The sequence below is a fragment of the Cupressus sempervirens genome, chromosome 3 (assembly GCF_028749045.1).
Source record: "Cupressus sempervirens isolate cs-2001-9-10 chromosome 3, ASM2874904v1, whole genome shotgun sequence".
Lineage (NCBI taxonomy): Eukaryota > Viridiplantae > Streptophyta > Pinopsida > Cupressales > Cupressaceae > Cupressus > Cupressus sempervirens.
Genome location: NC_143120.1, coordinates 554,672,695 through 554,688,251, shown reverse-complemented (window position 1 = coordinate 554,688,251; position 15,557 = coordinate 554,672,695). Strand labels below are relative to the sequence as shown.

Below are 15,557 nucleotides of genomic sequence, written 5' to 3'. Positions count from 1 at the left end.
TGATTTTCTGAATGTTCTACTGGATTCTAGAAGCCAAGATCTCACACTTGCTGATATTCAACCCTCGATAGCCATATGTACTGAAATCATCTTATCAAATACTTGGTACATATTTGATGCACTGTTTTAATCATTTTTTTACTTTTTCAAGAATTTTTTTATTGTTGGTACTAAAATGACAACTTCAATGGTAGAATGGGGCATGATAGAGTTCATTCACAATCTAGAGAAATTAAAATGTATAAAAATAAATCATTCTCCTTTAAAATCCACGTCCAAAAAAAGCGAGAAAAATGGTGAAGTTTGAACCAATGAACACACAAAGCTAGGAAGGCCGAACACTTAAAACTAAAACGATAATTTTTTTTAGGTAAACAATGTTTCATACTTATGGGCGGACTCCAAAAAAGTCCAATGTCATTTTGAGCAACTCCACAAAAGTAAAACCAAGTTTTAATTTTCAATTCCTAGTCTAGAGATGGAAGATTGGAAATTTGATTTTGAGGTAAAATTAGAAGTTTGAATTTCTAATTCCATTTTTCCTTTTTTGTTAGGATTAATGAGACAAATAACAATTACATTCAAATATTACCAATATCAAAAAATAATAAACCACACAAAAGAGAACACACAACAAGTCCAATATTCTTATTATCCATTGATTACAACTTGATTTCAATCTGTAGTACTTTAAAGCTCAATATTGCTGCAAGGAGCTACAATCTCATCATACATTGTGAAATTCCTAACCCTAAGCCATTTACTACAAGGTTTTTGTTGCTTACAAAATTAGGGCTAGAATAAGTCGTCCAAACCCCCATAGTAAAATCTCAGGGGAAACCACATCGAATAAAGTGGGAAAAAAATTAACCTCCGAGTTTGATTAGGCTCCACATCACAGCAATCTCCCATTTGGAGATTGATCAAACTCCACAGCAATAACTTCCCACTTGGAGATTGATCATAGTACTGCTAAATCTATAGCTCCCACTAGAATAATTACACCTCAGACTTTGTTGTTCTTTTATTCTGTTCAGTGTAGAAGACCAACCAAAGCTAAAGAGGAGTTCATCTTTTCCCTTGTCACTGCCTCTGCAAACATATCTGCTAGATTATCATATGTATGTGTCTTTTCCAACTTTAGCTATCTATCATCCAAAACTGACCGAATAAAATAGTACCACAACTATATGTTCTTTGTCTTTGAATGTAGAGAAAAATTCTTTGCAAGATGAATGACACTAGCTATTTGTAAACAAATAATTATCCCTCTATGGGTGTCCCAATTCTTCCATGAAGAATTGAAGGCATATGATCTCCTTGGCTGCCTTTGTAGTAGCAACGTATTCTACCTCTGTAGTGGGTAAAGTATTCACCTTCTGCGATCTAGAAATCCAACTCACTGCTGACCCACCAATAGTAAATACATATCCTATAGTACTCCTTCTGGTATCAAGATCACCTACCAAATCTTAGTTAACATAGGCTTGTGCATCAATAGTAGAGCCCCCAAAATGTAAACATTTACTGGATTTTCTTCGCAAATATTTTTAAGAATCCATTTGACTTCATTCCAATACTAAATCCTAGTATGAGTCATATACTTACTAACAAACTCCCACTGCATGTGTAATATCTGGCCTAGTACATATCATGACATACTTTAAGCTCGCTATAGTTGAAGCATAAGGTACCTTAGACATCTTATCCTCCTCTTCTTGTGTCTTTGGACACATCTCCTTAGTCAATTTCAAATGACTAGGCAAAGGTGTGTTGATAGCTTTGGCATTCTCCATAGAGAAATGTTACAACACCTTCGCAATATAATTAGCTTGAGATAAAGTCAATTTCCTGTTTTGCCTATCTCTACAAATTGTCATTTCAAGGATTTGTTTTTCTACCCCCAAATCCTTCATAGTAAATGAATGTGCTAATTGTTGTTTTAACCCCTTAATGTGATCCATGTTAGACCTAGCTACAAGCATATCAACAACATATAAACATAAAATGATGTAGTTGTCATCATCCAACCACTTAAAATAAACACAATTATCCGAATGACATTTAGTGTATCCGTGTGCATGCATAAAACTTTCAAATTTAAGATACCATTGCTGAGGTGCTTTCTTCAAGCTAGGTAAACTTTTCTTCAATCTGCACACTAAATTTTGCTTACCTTTGACCTCAAGCTGTTTTAGCATCGAACTGCTCCAAATGCAAATCTTTAATAGCCACAATACTAAAAGCAACGCAAATAGAAGTCATCTTAACAATAGGAGAAAATATCTCATCAAAATCAATGCCCTTTTTATGTGCAAATCCTTCTACAACTAATTTGACATTAAATATTTTCTTACCTCCATCCTCTTTTTTCAACCTATAAACCCATTTATTCTATAAAACCCTTTTACCTCCAGGCAACTTACATAAATCTCAAGTCTAATTTTTCAGCAAGGAGGCCATTTCATCTATCATTGTAGACTCCCACTGATTCTTTGTATCCACTTGCACAACTTCATCATACCATTCAGGTTCATCAGCATTCGTTAATAAAATAGAATACAAAGAGGGACAATCTTTTTAGAGGTCTCCTTAGCCTTGTTGACTGTCTAACATTCAGTAGGGTATGTATTATTTGTTGTTGCAAATGTTGCGGAGCACAAGGGACTACTGAAACATTATCTCAAAAAAATAGAATACAAAGAGGGACAAAATCGTTCTAGAGGTCTACTTAGCCTTGTTGATCGTCTAACATTCATTATGGTGTGTGGTATTTGTTGTTGCGGAGCATGAAGGACTGCTGAAACATCATCCTTCTGTGTATCATCCAACACTATATAATCATTTTCTTTCTTCTTATGATGTTGTTGCAACAGATCTTTGTACAACACTTTCGCATTGAATATGACATCCTTGTTTCTTACAATTTTATGATTTTCAAAATCCCAATGCCTATAACCAAATTCATTTAATGTCATATTCAACACACACATTTCTTTGACTAGCTTCCATCTTGGTTCTGTTTTCAGAATCTGTATGTGCAAAGGCTTCACATCCGAAGGTTTTGAGAAAACAATAGCTCACCTTACCAGTCCATGCTTTCTCTAAAATACCACAACTTAAAGGAGTAAAGGGACCTCTATTGATCTATTAATCAAATATACAATAGTATTGATAGACTCTACCCACATTTTTAAGGGCAGCCAAACATGCAACCTCATGCTCCTTGCACACTCCATTATTGTTCTATTGATGTGTGCACCCACTCCATTTTTTGTGGAGTCTTTGGAATAGTTTTTTGTCTACAAAGACCATTAGTGGAACAATAATCTTTAGGAATTGCTGCAATACTCACCACCATTATCAAATCTAAGACATTTTAATCTTTTATAGTTTGATTCTCAACTAAGAATTTTTATTTCATAAAAGTTACAAATATATCATATTTCTTTCTTAAGAAATAAAGCCATACTTTTCTAATTGCATCATCAATAAATATAACATAATAATGAGAGCCACCAAAGGAAGATACGTGAGTTGGTCCCCATGCATCTCTATGCACAATCTCTAATTTCTTGTTTTTCTTTTCCTTCACACTTCACAAAATTAACTCTCTTTTGTTTTCCATACACAACTTTTATAGAGATCCATATTTACACATTTAAGACCTGGTAAAACTTTAGTTGAATGAAGTAATTTGATAACTTTCTCACTAATGTGCCCAACACTATTGTGCCATACTGTTGTATCAGAATCTACAACATCTATTTGTTCTCCCTCTTCAATTGCAGCAACTTTTCTTGAACATTCATTTTTCTCTGAAATAATTAAAGGAGAAATAACAATATAACTTGTACAAAGATATAAGGTGCCTACTTTCACACCTTTTGCTACTACTAAGGAACCTTTTGAAACCTTCCAATTTTTATCATTAAAAGTAACTATGCATCCCTCATCACCCAATTGTCCTATTGAAATTAAATTCCTATTCAGTCTTGGAACATATCTTACCTCTTGTAATAGCTAATGATTTCCATTGTGCAACTTGATCTTCAGTTTGCCTTTTTCAACAATTTGACAGTGTTCACTATTCCCTAAAAAAACTAGCCCAAAATCCCCTTGGACATAATCAAGAAAATAACCTCTATGGGTAGTAACATGAAATGAACCCCTTAAATCTAGAACTCATGAATCATCAACACTTTCTAAAAAAAGAAGCAAAGCATTTGCTATTACTAAGGAACCTTTTGAAACCTTCCAATTTTTATCATTAAAAGTAATTGTGCATCCCTCATCACCTAGTTGTCCTATTGAAATTAAAGTCCTACTCAGTCTTGGAACATATCTTACCTCTTGTAGTAGCTAATGATTCTCATTCTGCAACTTAATCTTAATTTTGCCCTTTCCAACAATCTGACAGGGTTCACTATTCTTCTAATAAACTAGCCCAAAATCCCCTTGGAGATAATCAAGAAAATAACCTCTATGGGTAGTAGCATGAAATGAGGCCCCTGAATCTAAAGTTCATGGATCATCAACACTTTATAAAGAAAGAAGCAAAGCATCATCTTCGAATTTATTACCTACCACATTTGCCTCTTTATTCCTTTCTTGTTTGTATCCTTCATTGTTCTTCCTAGTCTAGCAATCTTTATTCTTATGCCCTAGTTTCCCACAATACCACCAATTTCTTGGTCCTCTTGATTGAGACCCCTTCCCCTTTGATTTTCATCTTAATTTCCTACGATTTCTAGAATTGTTTCCTCTCTTATTCGTTCTGCCTCTACTTTGTGTTCAAAACAGTTCATAATGTAGATCCACCTGAGCTTTTCCTACGAGTTCCCTCACTCAGAATAACACTAGTCACATCATCAAATTTTAGCTATGTTCCCCCAAGTTTCCAGTACGGGGACGGCGGGGGACGGCGGGACGGGTTTTCGGGATGGCAAATTTTTTTGGCAATTTTGGGGACGGGGGGGACGGGGACGGCTATATATATAGGATAATTTTAAAATATAGTATATACATTGAAATTTGTAAATATACATGTCATTCATATGAAACTAAGCACAAAGCATGTCATTTAAACATTATAGAACCATAACATACAACATTTGAATGCCATCTATGAAATAATATCCGATTTTAGTATTTTACTATTTAGTATTTTAGTATTCAATTCTCAAAATGCATATCAATACAATATCAGAGAACACTGAACAATGAACATTAAGTTATTAACCATTGTCAATATCATAAGACTCATAATGATAAGCATGATAAATTATAAATCTGAAAATCAAAATCAAAATATGTCCAAAGCTATAGGCTGCCATAAAGTAATAAGTATCATATAATCAATGTATCATAATCATGTTCATGTTCAACATAAAAAGAAAAACATAGAAAATGAAGCAGACTGCTGCTCCTATTCTGCCTCTACTAATCCATGGCATCAAAATCAGAATCCTCCTCATTGTCATCCTCCACAGGAAGCGTAGTCTCATCTAATGGAACCCCAACCAGTCCTGGTGCTATGTCATCCTCATCTATCTGGGCCACATCCTCAGGCTCAACATTCCATTGCAAAGCTGGTGTCTGCCTATACTCTAGAGTCTGGCGATCGGCAAGTCGAAGAGCATGATGCACTGTCACTAGCTTCTCCGCTCTTTTAGAGGTAAGTCTATTCCTCTTGATAGAGTGGATATATGAATATGTGGACCAGTTCCTCTCTGCAGCTGAAGAACTAGCAACCTGTGAAAGGAGGTGACCGGCAAGTATCTTTAACTCAGGTGTATCTCTCCCATGCCAAGTCCACCATCCAATAGGATCCCTCTATGCCAAAACAACTCTATCCAACTTTGCTTGTGGCTTACCCAAATTTGGGCCACGAAGGTTGGTGAAGTCAAGGAACTGTGCACGAAGAGTAGAGGCATCTTGAGCTGAATACATCTTATCAATTGCTTTTGTGAAGCCATCCAAAACCTCAGGATCATCACATGGGAGGCCCCTTCCACCCAACTGTGCATACCATTTGGGATTTAGAGCAAATGTTGCCATATGAAGTGGGGTATTCATTATGTTCCACCTCTGCGTCACAATAGGCCTAATATGCTCCTCATAAAAGCCCAATGTAGGATCCTTTGTCGCAACAATTCTCTTCATCTTACCCAACATGGTGTCAATAGTCTCATAGATCTCTCCTAAACTAGGAGCATTAGTATCAGCATATCTAATGATATCAACAATGGGTGCTATGACAGAGCAAATGTATTTGCAAGATCAAAATGTCAAAAAAAAAAAAATCAGAATTAGAATTTTAAGAATTTTAAGATTATTAGTAGGAAAATCAGCAAGCAAAAGACTAATAGTAAATTTAAAAACCAACAACTTACTTCATTGTGGACCACCAACTCTCATCAAGGATCCTTTGCCTCACCGCTTTTCTTTTAGTGGACTTAGAATGAGACCATCGTCCCCACTCTGGATTCATCACCATCAATTGAAGGGCCTCATACACCTCAATCATCCTCTCCATCAAGATGAAATATGTGCAATACCTATAGCAACAATTAAAAATTAAAAATTTAAACTTAAACATTAATGATTAAAATTTAAAACAAAAAGCATCACATGTAAGTAAACTTATAAATAATTTTTTTAAATAACTTAAAGTTAAAACAAACTAAAAGTAAACTATAATTATAATTGACATATCTTGTCTCGGCTGGTTTGAGGAACTCCTTCTTAGAGAAGGACTTAAATGGAGCAAGTGAAGTGTGGTGGTTGCAAATAAACATTTGTACTTCTCTAGCTTCTAGCACCGCTTGCTTCACCCATTTAATCTTCCCTATGTCCTTCAATGCATTGTTCAAGGAATGAACACAACAAGGGGTCCAAAATATGTGCCTATAAGCACCCTCTATCATCAAACTTGCTGATTTGCACACACGTGCAGAATCTGTGATAACTTGTACAACATTAGAGGGCCCAATCTCCTCTATGGCATCTCGCAAAATGGTGAACTGAAAATTTGCATCCTTCTTCTTTCCTGAGCAATCTATGGCTCTCAAAAAATAAGAGCCAGCAGGGGATGTGACAATGATATTGGTGAGTGGCCGATTTCTAACATCGGTCCACCCATCCATCACAATAGAGCAGCCTGTCCTAACCCAAGTGCATCTCATATCCTCAAATAATAAAGCAACCTTTGAGTACTCTTCATCTAGGATAGTGGTTCGTAGCTTATGCTCACCGGGGGGCACAAATGAGGAATTCATGCTCATAATATTTTTCACCATTTGTTTATAATAAGTGGAACGGGCTGCATTATATGGGATACCATTAGCAACAAAGAATCTACCAATGGATGCCTCACACTTCTCCTTTGCCTGTGCATTAAACATACTTTCCACCGAGCCCTTCTCACTACTACTTATCTTTCTCTTCCCTCTAGACCAACTAAGGCTGCCACTAGTACCAATGGCGGATGGAATATGCCTAGATGATTGTGAGGGAATGGATGGTGATGTCACTGTCAAATTTTGCCCCTCCATTTCAGCCTCTAAGTGCAATCTTTGACATTCTAATTTTTGTTCATCGATTAGGTTAGGACAAGCTTTGACTCCTTGGCATGTAACACCTAAAAAATGTGACTTCACTCTTGTATAGCTGCCCCTAAAATCATCAAGACAAACATGACAATCCCACACCCTAGTCCCTCCCGAATTCTTTTTATCTTTTGGCCTAGGTGTGACATATTGGAGAAGAGGTTTTTTCTTATTGAAAGGACCCTTTGCAAAATTCTTCATAATGTCGGAAGGGCATTTAAACAAATCAGCTTTAGGATTGGGTTTTTGCCTAGTGTCACTACTAACATCAACCTCTACATTTTCTTCTTCACTACTACTACTTGTACTCCCACTGCTGCTCATTGTGTTCAAATATGCAATTGAATAGATATATGAGTTGAAACAATGAAAAAATAAAAAAAAATCAGACTTTGCAAGCTACAAATTTATTGAAAAAATTATAAATGAAAGCACAAAGAGTTCTATACTTACTTGGTGGACAAAATAGAAGATCAAACCCTTGGTCAAGTTCTTGGAAGCAAAACTATTACCTCCTCTACTTGCAAAATGAAAATTTCAGCCGGCTGCAACATAAAATAAAAACCAAAGAATGGTTAAAACAATTTAAATGTGTTGAGTTATATACATTTTAGGGTTTTTGGAGGAGTGGGGCCCACTAGCCGACCAAAAAAGACACAACAAATGTTTTTTTAATGTTTTGAGCTTGCAAAAAAGGGGGACGGCCAGCCGTACTCGGTACGGTCGGGGGACGGCTAGACGTCCCCTTTCCGTACCAGGGATGGCTGGTCGTCCCTCTTTTGCCCCCCCCACGTCCCCAAGTTTCGGGGACGTCCCCTGCAAAAAAAGGGAATTTGGGGACGGCTGGGGGACGTCTCATACCCGTCCCTTCGTCCCCAGGACGTCCCCGTCCCTGAAACGAGGGGTTTTAGGCCGGGTACACGTCCCCAGGGAACATAGAATTTTAGGGTATTAGGTCCAGAAACAGAAGTACTCAACCATTACCAAGCCATTCCAACTTTCAGGTAAAGAACACAAAATGAAGAGAGCCCTAATTTATTCATCAAAATTAACATTTATAGAAGATAATTGCCTGATAACCGTATCAAACTTATTTAAACGATTTGCAACAGATCCACCTTCTGACGTTTTCACATTAAATAAATGCTTAATGAGAAATACCTTATTTGAAGTGGGGGGCTTTTTATACAGCTTTTCTAAAGTTTGCATCAACTCTTTTGTAATGTCCCCATTTGTTGCCAGGATCAAAATTTCAGGGATTAGGCTAATATTGGATCCTTGTAGGCTAATGAGGATGGTTAGAGGGTCTTCTGAGGATTGATTCATCTCCAATATTTAGTGATGTATGGATTGGCCTTCATTTGATATCATTTGGACTCCATTTGCCATACTTACAATATATAGTAAGTTAGGAATAATAGAGATGGACCCTTTCTATTTTAAGAAAGTGTATTCGATCATATGGGGAATTATGAGGAGAGGTTCCTATTTCAGATGGCATGACAATCAGACAAGTATTTCAAGAGATATTAAAGTTCAAGTTACTTAAGTGATTTATTTAAATATTTTAATGTTATTATAAAGTTATAAAGTAACTTAAGTGACTAAAAGATGAAATTGACTTTTTAATCCCACATTACCTAGTTGTTTGTGTCTTCCCTCATATCGAGGTTATAAGAGTGTGCAGCTACATTGGGATTGAGACCACGAATATATGTTATTAAACAAATCCTAAAGGTTGCTTATTGTGACTAGATACTTCCAAAGGACGAAACCCCTTGAGGAGTAGTAGTGAGACTAGATGCAAACCTAGTACCTCACATTGCATTTGCAGAACTAAAGTTTGAGTGGAGACTTGGAAGACTGATAAAAAGTTGGAGTTTAGATAGAAGTACAAAGTGTTAGAACACACAGGACACCAGTTGGCTAATATAGACTTGGACGACAGGCAAGGAGATCATTCATATTGTAGCAAAAGAGGAGCACCATGCGTGAGTAACATTTCCATTGGTTTCGGTTTTACATTCTCAGCGTTTTCCTAGTTTCATACCGTAGTAGCAGAATACATGATAGATGGTAGTAACTGGATGACAGTTCAAACATTCTCCATACTGGATCTCGTACATGAATGCTTTCACTCCAATATTAACAGGCGAGAGTTAACATCAAAAATAGCACACAGGGACTAGAGGCTTGCAAAGATTTTAAGTGTCCTGACAGTGGCTTAAGTAACAACAAGACAGCAGTGGAGGCACCCTCACCATCCTGGAAACCATACACCCAATATATGTGTGTTGTGGTGAATGTCCTGGAGATTGCGAAGGAGAATATAGTTGCAGTCAAGTTCAATAGACTTAGGTGATAGACGACATCGAATTCACTCCAAAAGGTGGCTGGAAATGGACACTGGAATGGCAATCACAGCACAGTCGGACCTCCACAAAGGCATCTCATCATTGATAGCGGGTCTATACAGAATTTGCCCAGTTTGCATTTTTAATTACTGTATGTTGGTTCACTTTTACATGTAATTGGAATTATGTTTTCAGCATAGTGTATACAGTTGTGGTTCACAGTCATGGTTATAAATGTTATTACAACTTGCTTGGAGTCAAGGTTTCATTGATTAATATAAATATTTCATAGCATGTATGTTGGCAAACAGTAGAGTGGTAATATTGTAGTAACTTGCTTAAGGGCCTTGCTTACTTAGCAACTAATTGAAAAAATTCCTTTTAGTTGAAGTTCAATATTTCTAATCGAACCCAGCAAAGATCATTACATCTTTTGTCATCTTAGCTTTCATAATATTAAATGCCACAGATTGCGCCAAGCATAAACAAATACTTCCAAGTGCATTTCAATCCAAAATATCCCAATTCTCATCTGTCATAGCAGTTGTTTCTTTGGATTTTCCTTACAATATCTGCCATAAATCCTTCTGATAAAGATAGTCCTCCATTTGCATTTTTCATAACTAAAAGTTCTACCCATGAAACTTCTCAACCTTTAGCTTACCCTCGTCAGCCATCGCTCCCACTTAACGGTGAGACTCCCACACAATGTGAGACCTTGCTCTGATACCACTTGTTAGGATTAACGAGACAGAATTAACAACTAAATGCGGATATAACAAGTATCAAAAAATAATAAATCACACAGAAGAGAACACAAGACACAAAGATTTAACATGATTTACCTAGTCCCTTGGTTACATCCACCAATAGTAAGTTCAATATTTTTATTATCTAGTGATTACAACTTGATTACAATTTGTAATTCCTTATAGCTCAATACCAATGCAAGAAGCTGCAATCTCATCATACATTGAAAAATCCCTAACCGTTAGCAATTTTTATACACGTTTTTGCTGCTTACAAAATTAGGGCTAGAATAAATTGTCCAATAGAAGGAAAAAAGCAGCCGATGCCTTTTACAATAATAAAGTCAGTTCAGCTTTCAGGGGCGTTGCCTTCGAAAACACGTGCAAAACCCATGCAAGGGCGTTGTCCCTCAACCCCACTTTGTACTGCGACAAGGAGCGCATCTGGAGCTTTGCCCCAAGATGATGCAAAGGGTGCTACCTCTTGACCCCCTCTTGGGGATGCTGCCCACAGACCCCGATAGTAAAATCTGGGGGGAAATCGCATCAAATAAAGTGGGGAACAAATTAATCTCAAAGTCAGATTGGGCTCCACATCATAACATTTTTTAAAACAAATGCAAAAAATTTCATATCTAGATTTTGCAAATGTCAATTCCAGTCATCTTCCACCAACCAAACAGACTCTAAAATACTTATGAGAGCTTTAAATAATACAATTATACATGGTTTTGTTTACCAAAATGCAGTGTTTGCAAAAATCAAACTTTAGTTTACAATATTCAATCTCCTCTACAAGGCTTTTATTTTTCAGGTCTCTAAAAGACTTCTTGCTGCTATGGTCAAGTTTCTCGTACCATAACATTGTCTTCTTAGCTAGAAGCTTGATCTTCGAGGAATGCTTACCAATAAGTACCCAAAATGCATGACCACCAAAGTAGATGCAGCATATTTCTTCATAGCTTGTTCAAATAATGAGGATGAAGAATCTAAGGCAGTTTTCTTTAGCTTATTGGATTTTTTTTTGTATTGAATGGTCCGTGCGTCTAGCTTGAACAAGGTTGATAGCTCCTCTAGGCATCTTGCATCCTCAACTCAAGAAAACAACTTGCACACTGCAAGCACATGAATGACAAGTATGGGTACAAGAACTGGATATGTTAGTACATGCAGTCTTTTAGCCCTTAGGTACAATAAATTTGTGTGTGTGTGTGTGTGTGTACATATGGGCATATGTATGTATGTAATTTATACAAAACAATTAAAAAAATACAAAATTGTAAAACTAAATTCATTTGATAGTATAATACTTCATAATCAATGAATACAAAATGCCAAAATGGTAAGGTTAAAGATGAATATCAAATGCCAGTTAATAGTTAAATATTTAATGTTTATCAATTAACATTAAATAATTATAATTTTAGTTGTCTAAGTTCACAATTCTAATCTCCACTCAGAGAGCCCCTCATTGTAACCAAATTTTATATATGACGAGATCCAATACTAGTGGAGGTTTGAGAGTGGAGACCCTAGTGGGTTGAGGGGCAGCAATGATAGGTCGCACAAAGTGTTATATGTGAGAAAGAAAAATCTAACATTAAAGGGGCTGTGGGTAAGGGGATGTGAAAAAATGAGAAGAGAGAGTGGAGAGAGGAAAATGATTTTTGTATTGGGTGAAATGTTTCTTTGAGGGGCACTTTGGGGTTCTTGAATGCAAGAAAATGTCAGAAAATTTAATTTTTTGTTACTTTTGGGCACTCAAAGCCTTTGGGTACATTTCCATACGCTCAGTACATAGATTGGGCATATGCAGGTGCACCCCCAAGTGAATCTTTACCCAGCGTATCTGGGACAGGTGGAGAAAACCTTAAAGGCATACCCAGTAACAGCATGCCATTGATCCTCATCACTACACCATCAAGGAATCTGATTATGATTCTTCTGAGACCAACAATCTGTAGATGGGGATCATCACCTAGATACAACTTGTCACCATTATATGCATGACGCTTTGGAAACCAGCCTCTGTGAGATCATGTGAAAATATGCATCCAAATCTACCAAGCAAACATTTTCAGATGCATGTATTGTCAAAGCAACAACAAATGCTTTTCTGTTATTTAACTTCTTTATTTCAATCCTACCAAATGTGCTTGCCATCAAATATTATTGATTCTTTAATTTAATTTTAATAATATAATATATTATTCATTATATGTCTCAGTCAAACGTGTAAATAATAATAATAGTAAATTAATGGTTTCAGCAATCTTAAAAAGTAAATAGAATTTTTGAAATTTTTTTTAATATAAATTTGAGCTTCTGCATACACTCCCATTAAATGGTGTAATTATGATTGGCATTCAAAAGTGTTTTTTTAAATTTTTCTTTTTTTGGATTAAAGTAAAAATAGTTTTAGAAACTTGTCATTTACTCCCAAATTTAAAAAAATAATATTTGGTTTGTGAATGAACGTTACTAATATGTATCATTGTTTTTCAGAAATGCAAGGGAAAACATCACTAGAGGCTCCTATGAGGTCTGTAAAACATGTTGTGATGCTGTTGTATCCCACCTTATCGTAATTTGGGAATGCTAAGTTGAAGCAGTTCTTAAAAGAACAAAATGTTAAATCTCACACCAATGCCACCAACTTTCAATGCATCAACACATTTTTATGTGCAAGTGAAATCTTAAAGCTGAGGACTTCATGATGAACTAGAGATGGGACATAACAGTTGCATATTTGATATTTTACAGAGGACTTGAAGTTCATTAAGCAGCTGATGATTATGATGTAAATATTTTTCTTAAAAGCATTTATGCAATTTTGAAATTAGTGATAACAATGTCAATGCTATGCTGGTCTATTAAGCAGAAACAAAGCATTATATGAATCTTAACACTTGTGTGGTAAGAGTTGTCCATAAAATAAAATAAACCCCATTGAAGCATGGAAGTGGGAATTCTAGCATTGTAACCATCTTGCAATGTCAAGTTGCAAAGCATTTAATCAAAATTTATTAAGACATTTTTTTGTGATTATTAAATGTTGAGGTGGTGTGCATGATCTATGAAGTTTATATTGTGTTTAAATCTAGTATCAAAATTGTCTATATACAGCACAATTTGAGTTTCTAAAATTATAAATTAACCATATAATTTACAAGTTGCACAATGCTTTAGAGTGGTGATGTTAAATTATGCATCTTTTTTTGACAGGTGGACATTTCTTGTACAATAATTACCCAAAATTTTAGAGTTAGCAAATCAATATATCTATTAAAAGATTTAGTCAAATTTAGATGTATAAGGTGTGTAATTTTGTGTTTTTAAAAGCATCAAAATTAATCAAAAGAAGCAGATTAACACTTTTGAGATATGGAGTAAGGAGTAAGCTTGTTTAATTCGCTCAAAGGAAAAAGTTTTGTTGATATTTGTCAAAAAAAATTATAAAGTCGGACAAACCAAACAAGGGGAAGTAAAAGAGGTCTTTAGGTGGCAAATATACCTCTATAGTAGGAAGGGATAAAAAACTATGAGAAGGCACCCTCCTCTTATTGAGGAGTCGGTCCATAGTTTGTTTAAGTACCATCTTACACATAATATTATTGTCCTTGTTTTCTATATTATCTTCTTACTAAGAAAAAATTTAGTTTGGTTTGGGAGATGGAAGCACTTTTATGGAAGGGGATGAAATCTCCTCTCTATCAATATAATACAAAAGTCATCTTGTTTATCCACATGCAAATTCTCTACTTATGTAACACGATCTTAATTGTGTCCATCTTGTAATATATATACTTTAATGCTCTCAAAACATTGTCTAAGTGGTTGTTAGGTAGGGGTAGTTGTATGCTCTAAATATTAGAGAAATGTCAAGGCTTAACCTTTGGAGTTTCAAGAAAAAAATAAAAAACCATGGTTTTGCCTCAAGAAATTTACTAGAAGAAATTCAATTTTTTTCATCCATTTCTTTAGGTTGATTAGTCTTATTTCAAGTGTTACATGAAAGTTTCGGGTTCAATCACGTTGTAGCAAAAGCAAATCAATGGTGAGGCTTAAAATATCTAGGAATTGGGTCTATGTAATATAAATTTGAAAATAAAGAATAAGAGAAATAAAACATTTGTTGATTTTTTTGCTTGATATTTATAGTTTTATGTTTTTCTTTTATTATAATCATAGCTTTTTATACATAGTGGAAGCATAACGATTAACTTTGAACTAAGTAGTTATGTTTTGTGTTGGGTTTTGGTTTAACAACCTTTGCATGTCCTAGCATTTAGTTTAGTGTTTTCTATTTATTCTTACATTTTGTCTAGTTATGACATGTCATTTTGTGTGCCCTATTGTCTAAGGTGATTTCTTACATGGATAGGATGGCATGTATATTAATTTAAGAGTGTTTATGTCTATATTATTATTTTTAATTCATTAATATATGAGGGAGGTGCCCCAACACCAAGGGAAACCACTCGCTCATAATCATATATTATAATATAGTAATCATTATATTATGATTTAATATCATTATTGTAATGACAAGATTATATTATAATAATTGCTATAATAACATCAACACTCCCTCTTAGCTAGGGAGGAGTATGTTTATGTTGTGTCACAATAATTGTTGTTGAATAGGTAGATTAAATAAATTCTTTCATGATTGGGGGAATTTTGGATAAGCCATAGTAAAATAATTGATTTATTAATCTCTCAAATAATACTTTGTATTGCTTGAGACCACATTGAGAATCTGATATGTAAGCCTCTTGAGGCTACTTTCAACACTCCCTCTTAGCTAGGGATGATTAAGTTACAATGAGTTTCTCGTTAAG

The 15,557-nt window shown here is 35.3% G+C and overlaps 1 protein-coding gene across 2 annotated transcripts in view; it reads left to right on the top strand.

The window, feature by feature from the left end:
• The window catches only part of LOC149567622 (nucleoporin (DUF3414)), a 337,999-nt gene extending 324,233 nt beyond the window's left edge, over window positions 1-13,766 (top strand). For both annotated transcript variants that reach the window (XM_089820876.1, XM_089820877.1), the window contains exon 32: window positions 13,219-13,766. In XM_089820876.1, coding sequence (XP_089677002.1) covers window positions 13,219-13,301 — 83 coding nt within the window. In that variant the 3' untranslated portion in view covers window positions 13,302-13,766. The remainder of the gene's footprint in view (window positions 1-13,218) is intronic.
• The last annotated feature ends 1,791 nt before the right edge of the window (window positions 13,767-15,557 follow it).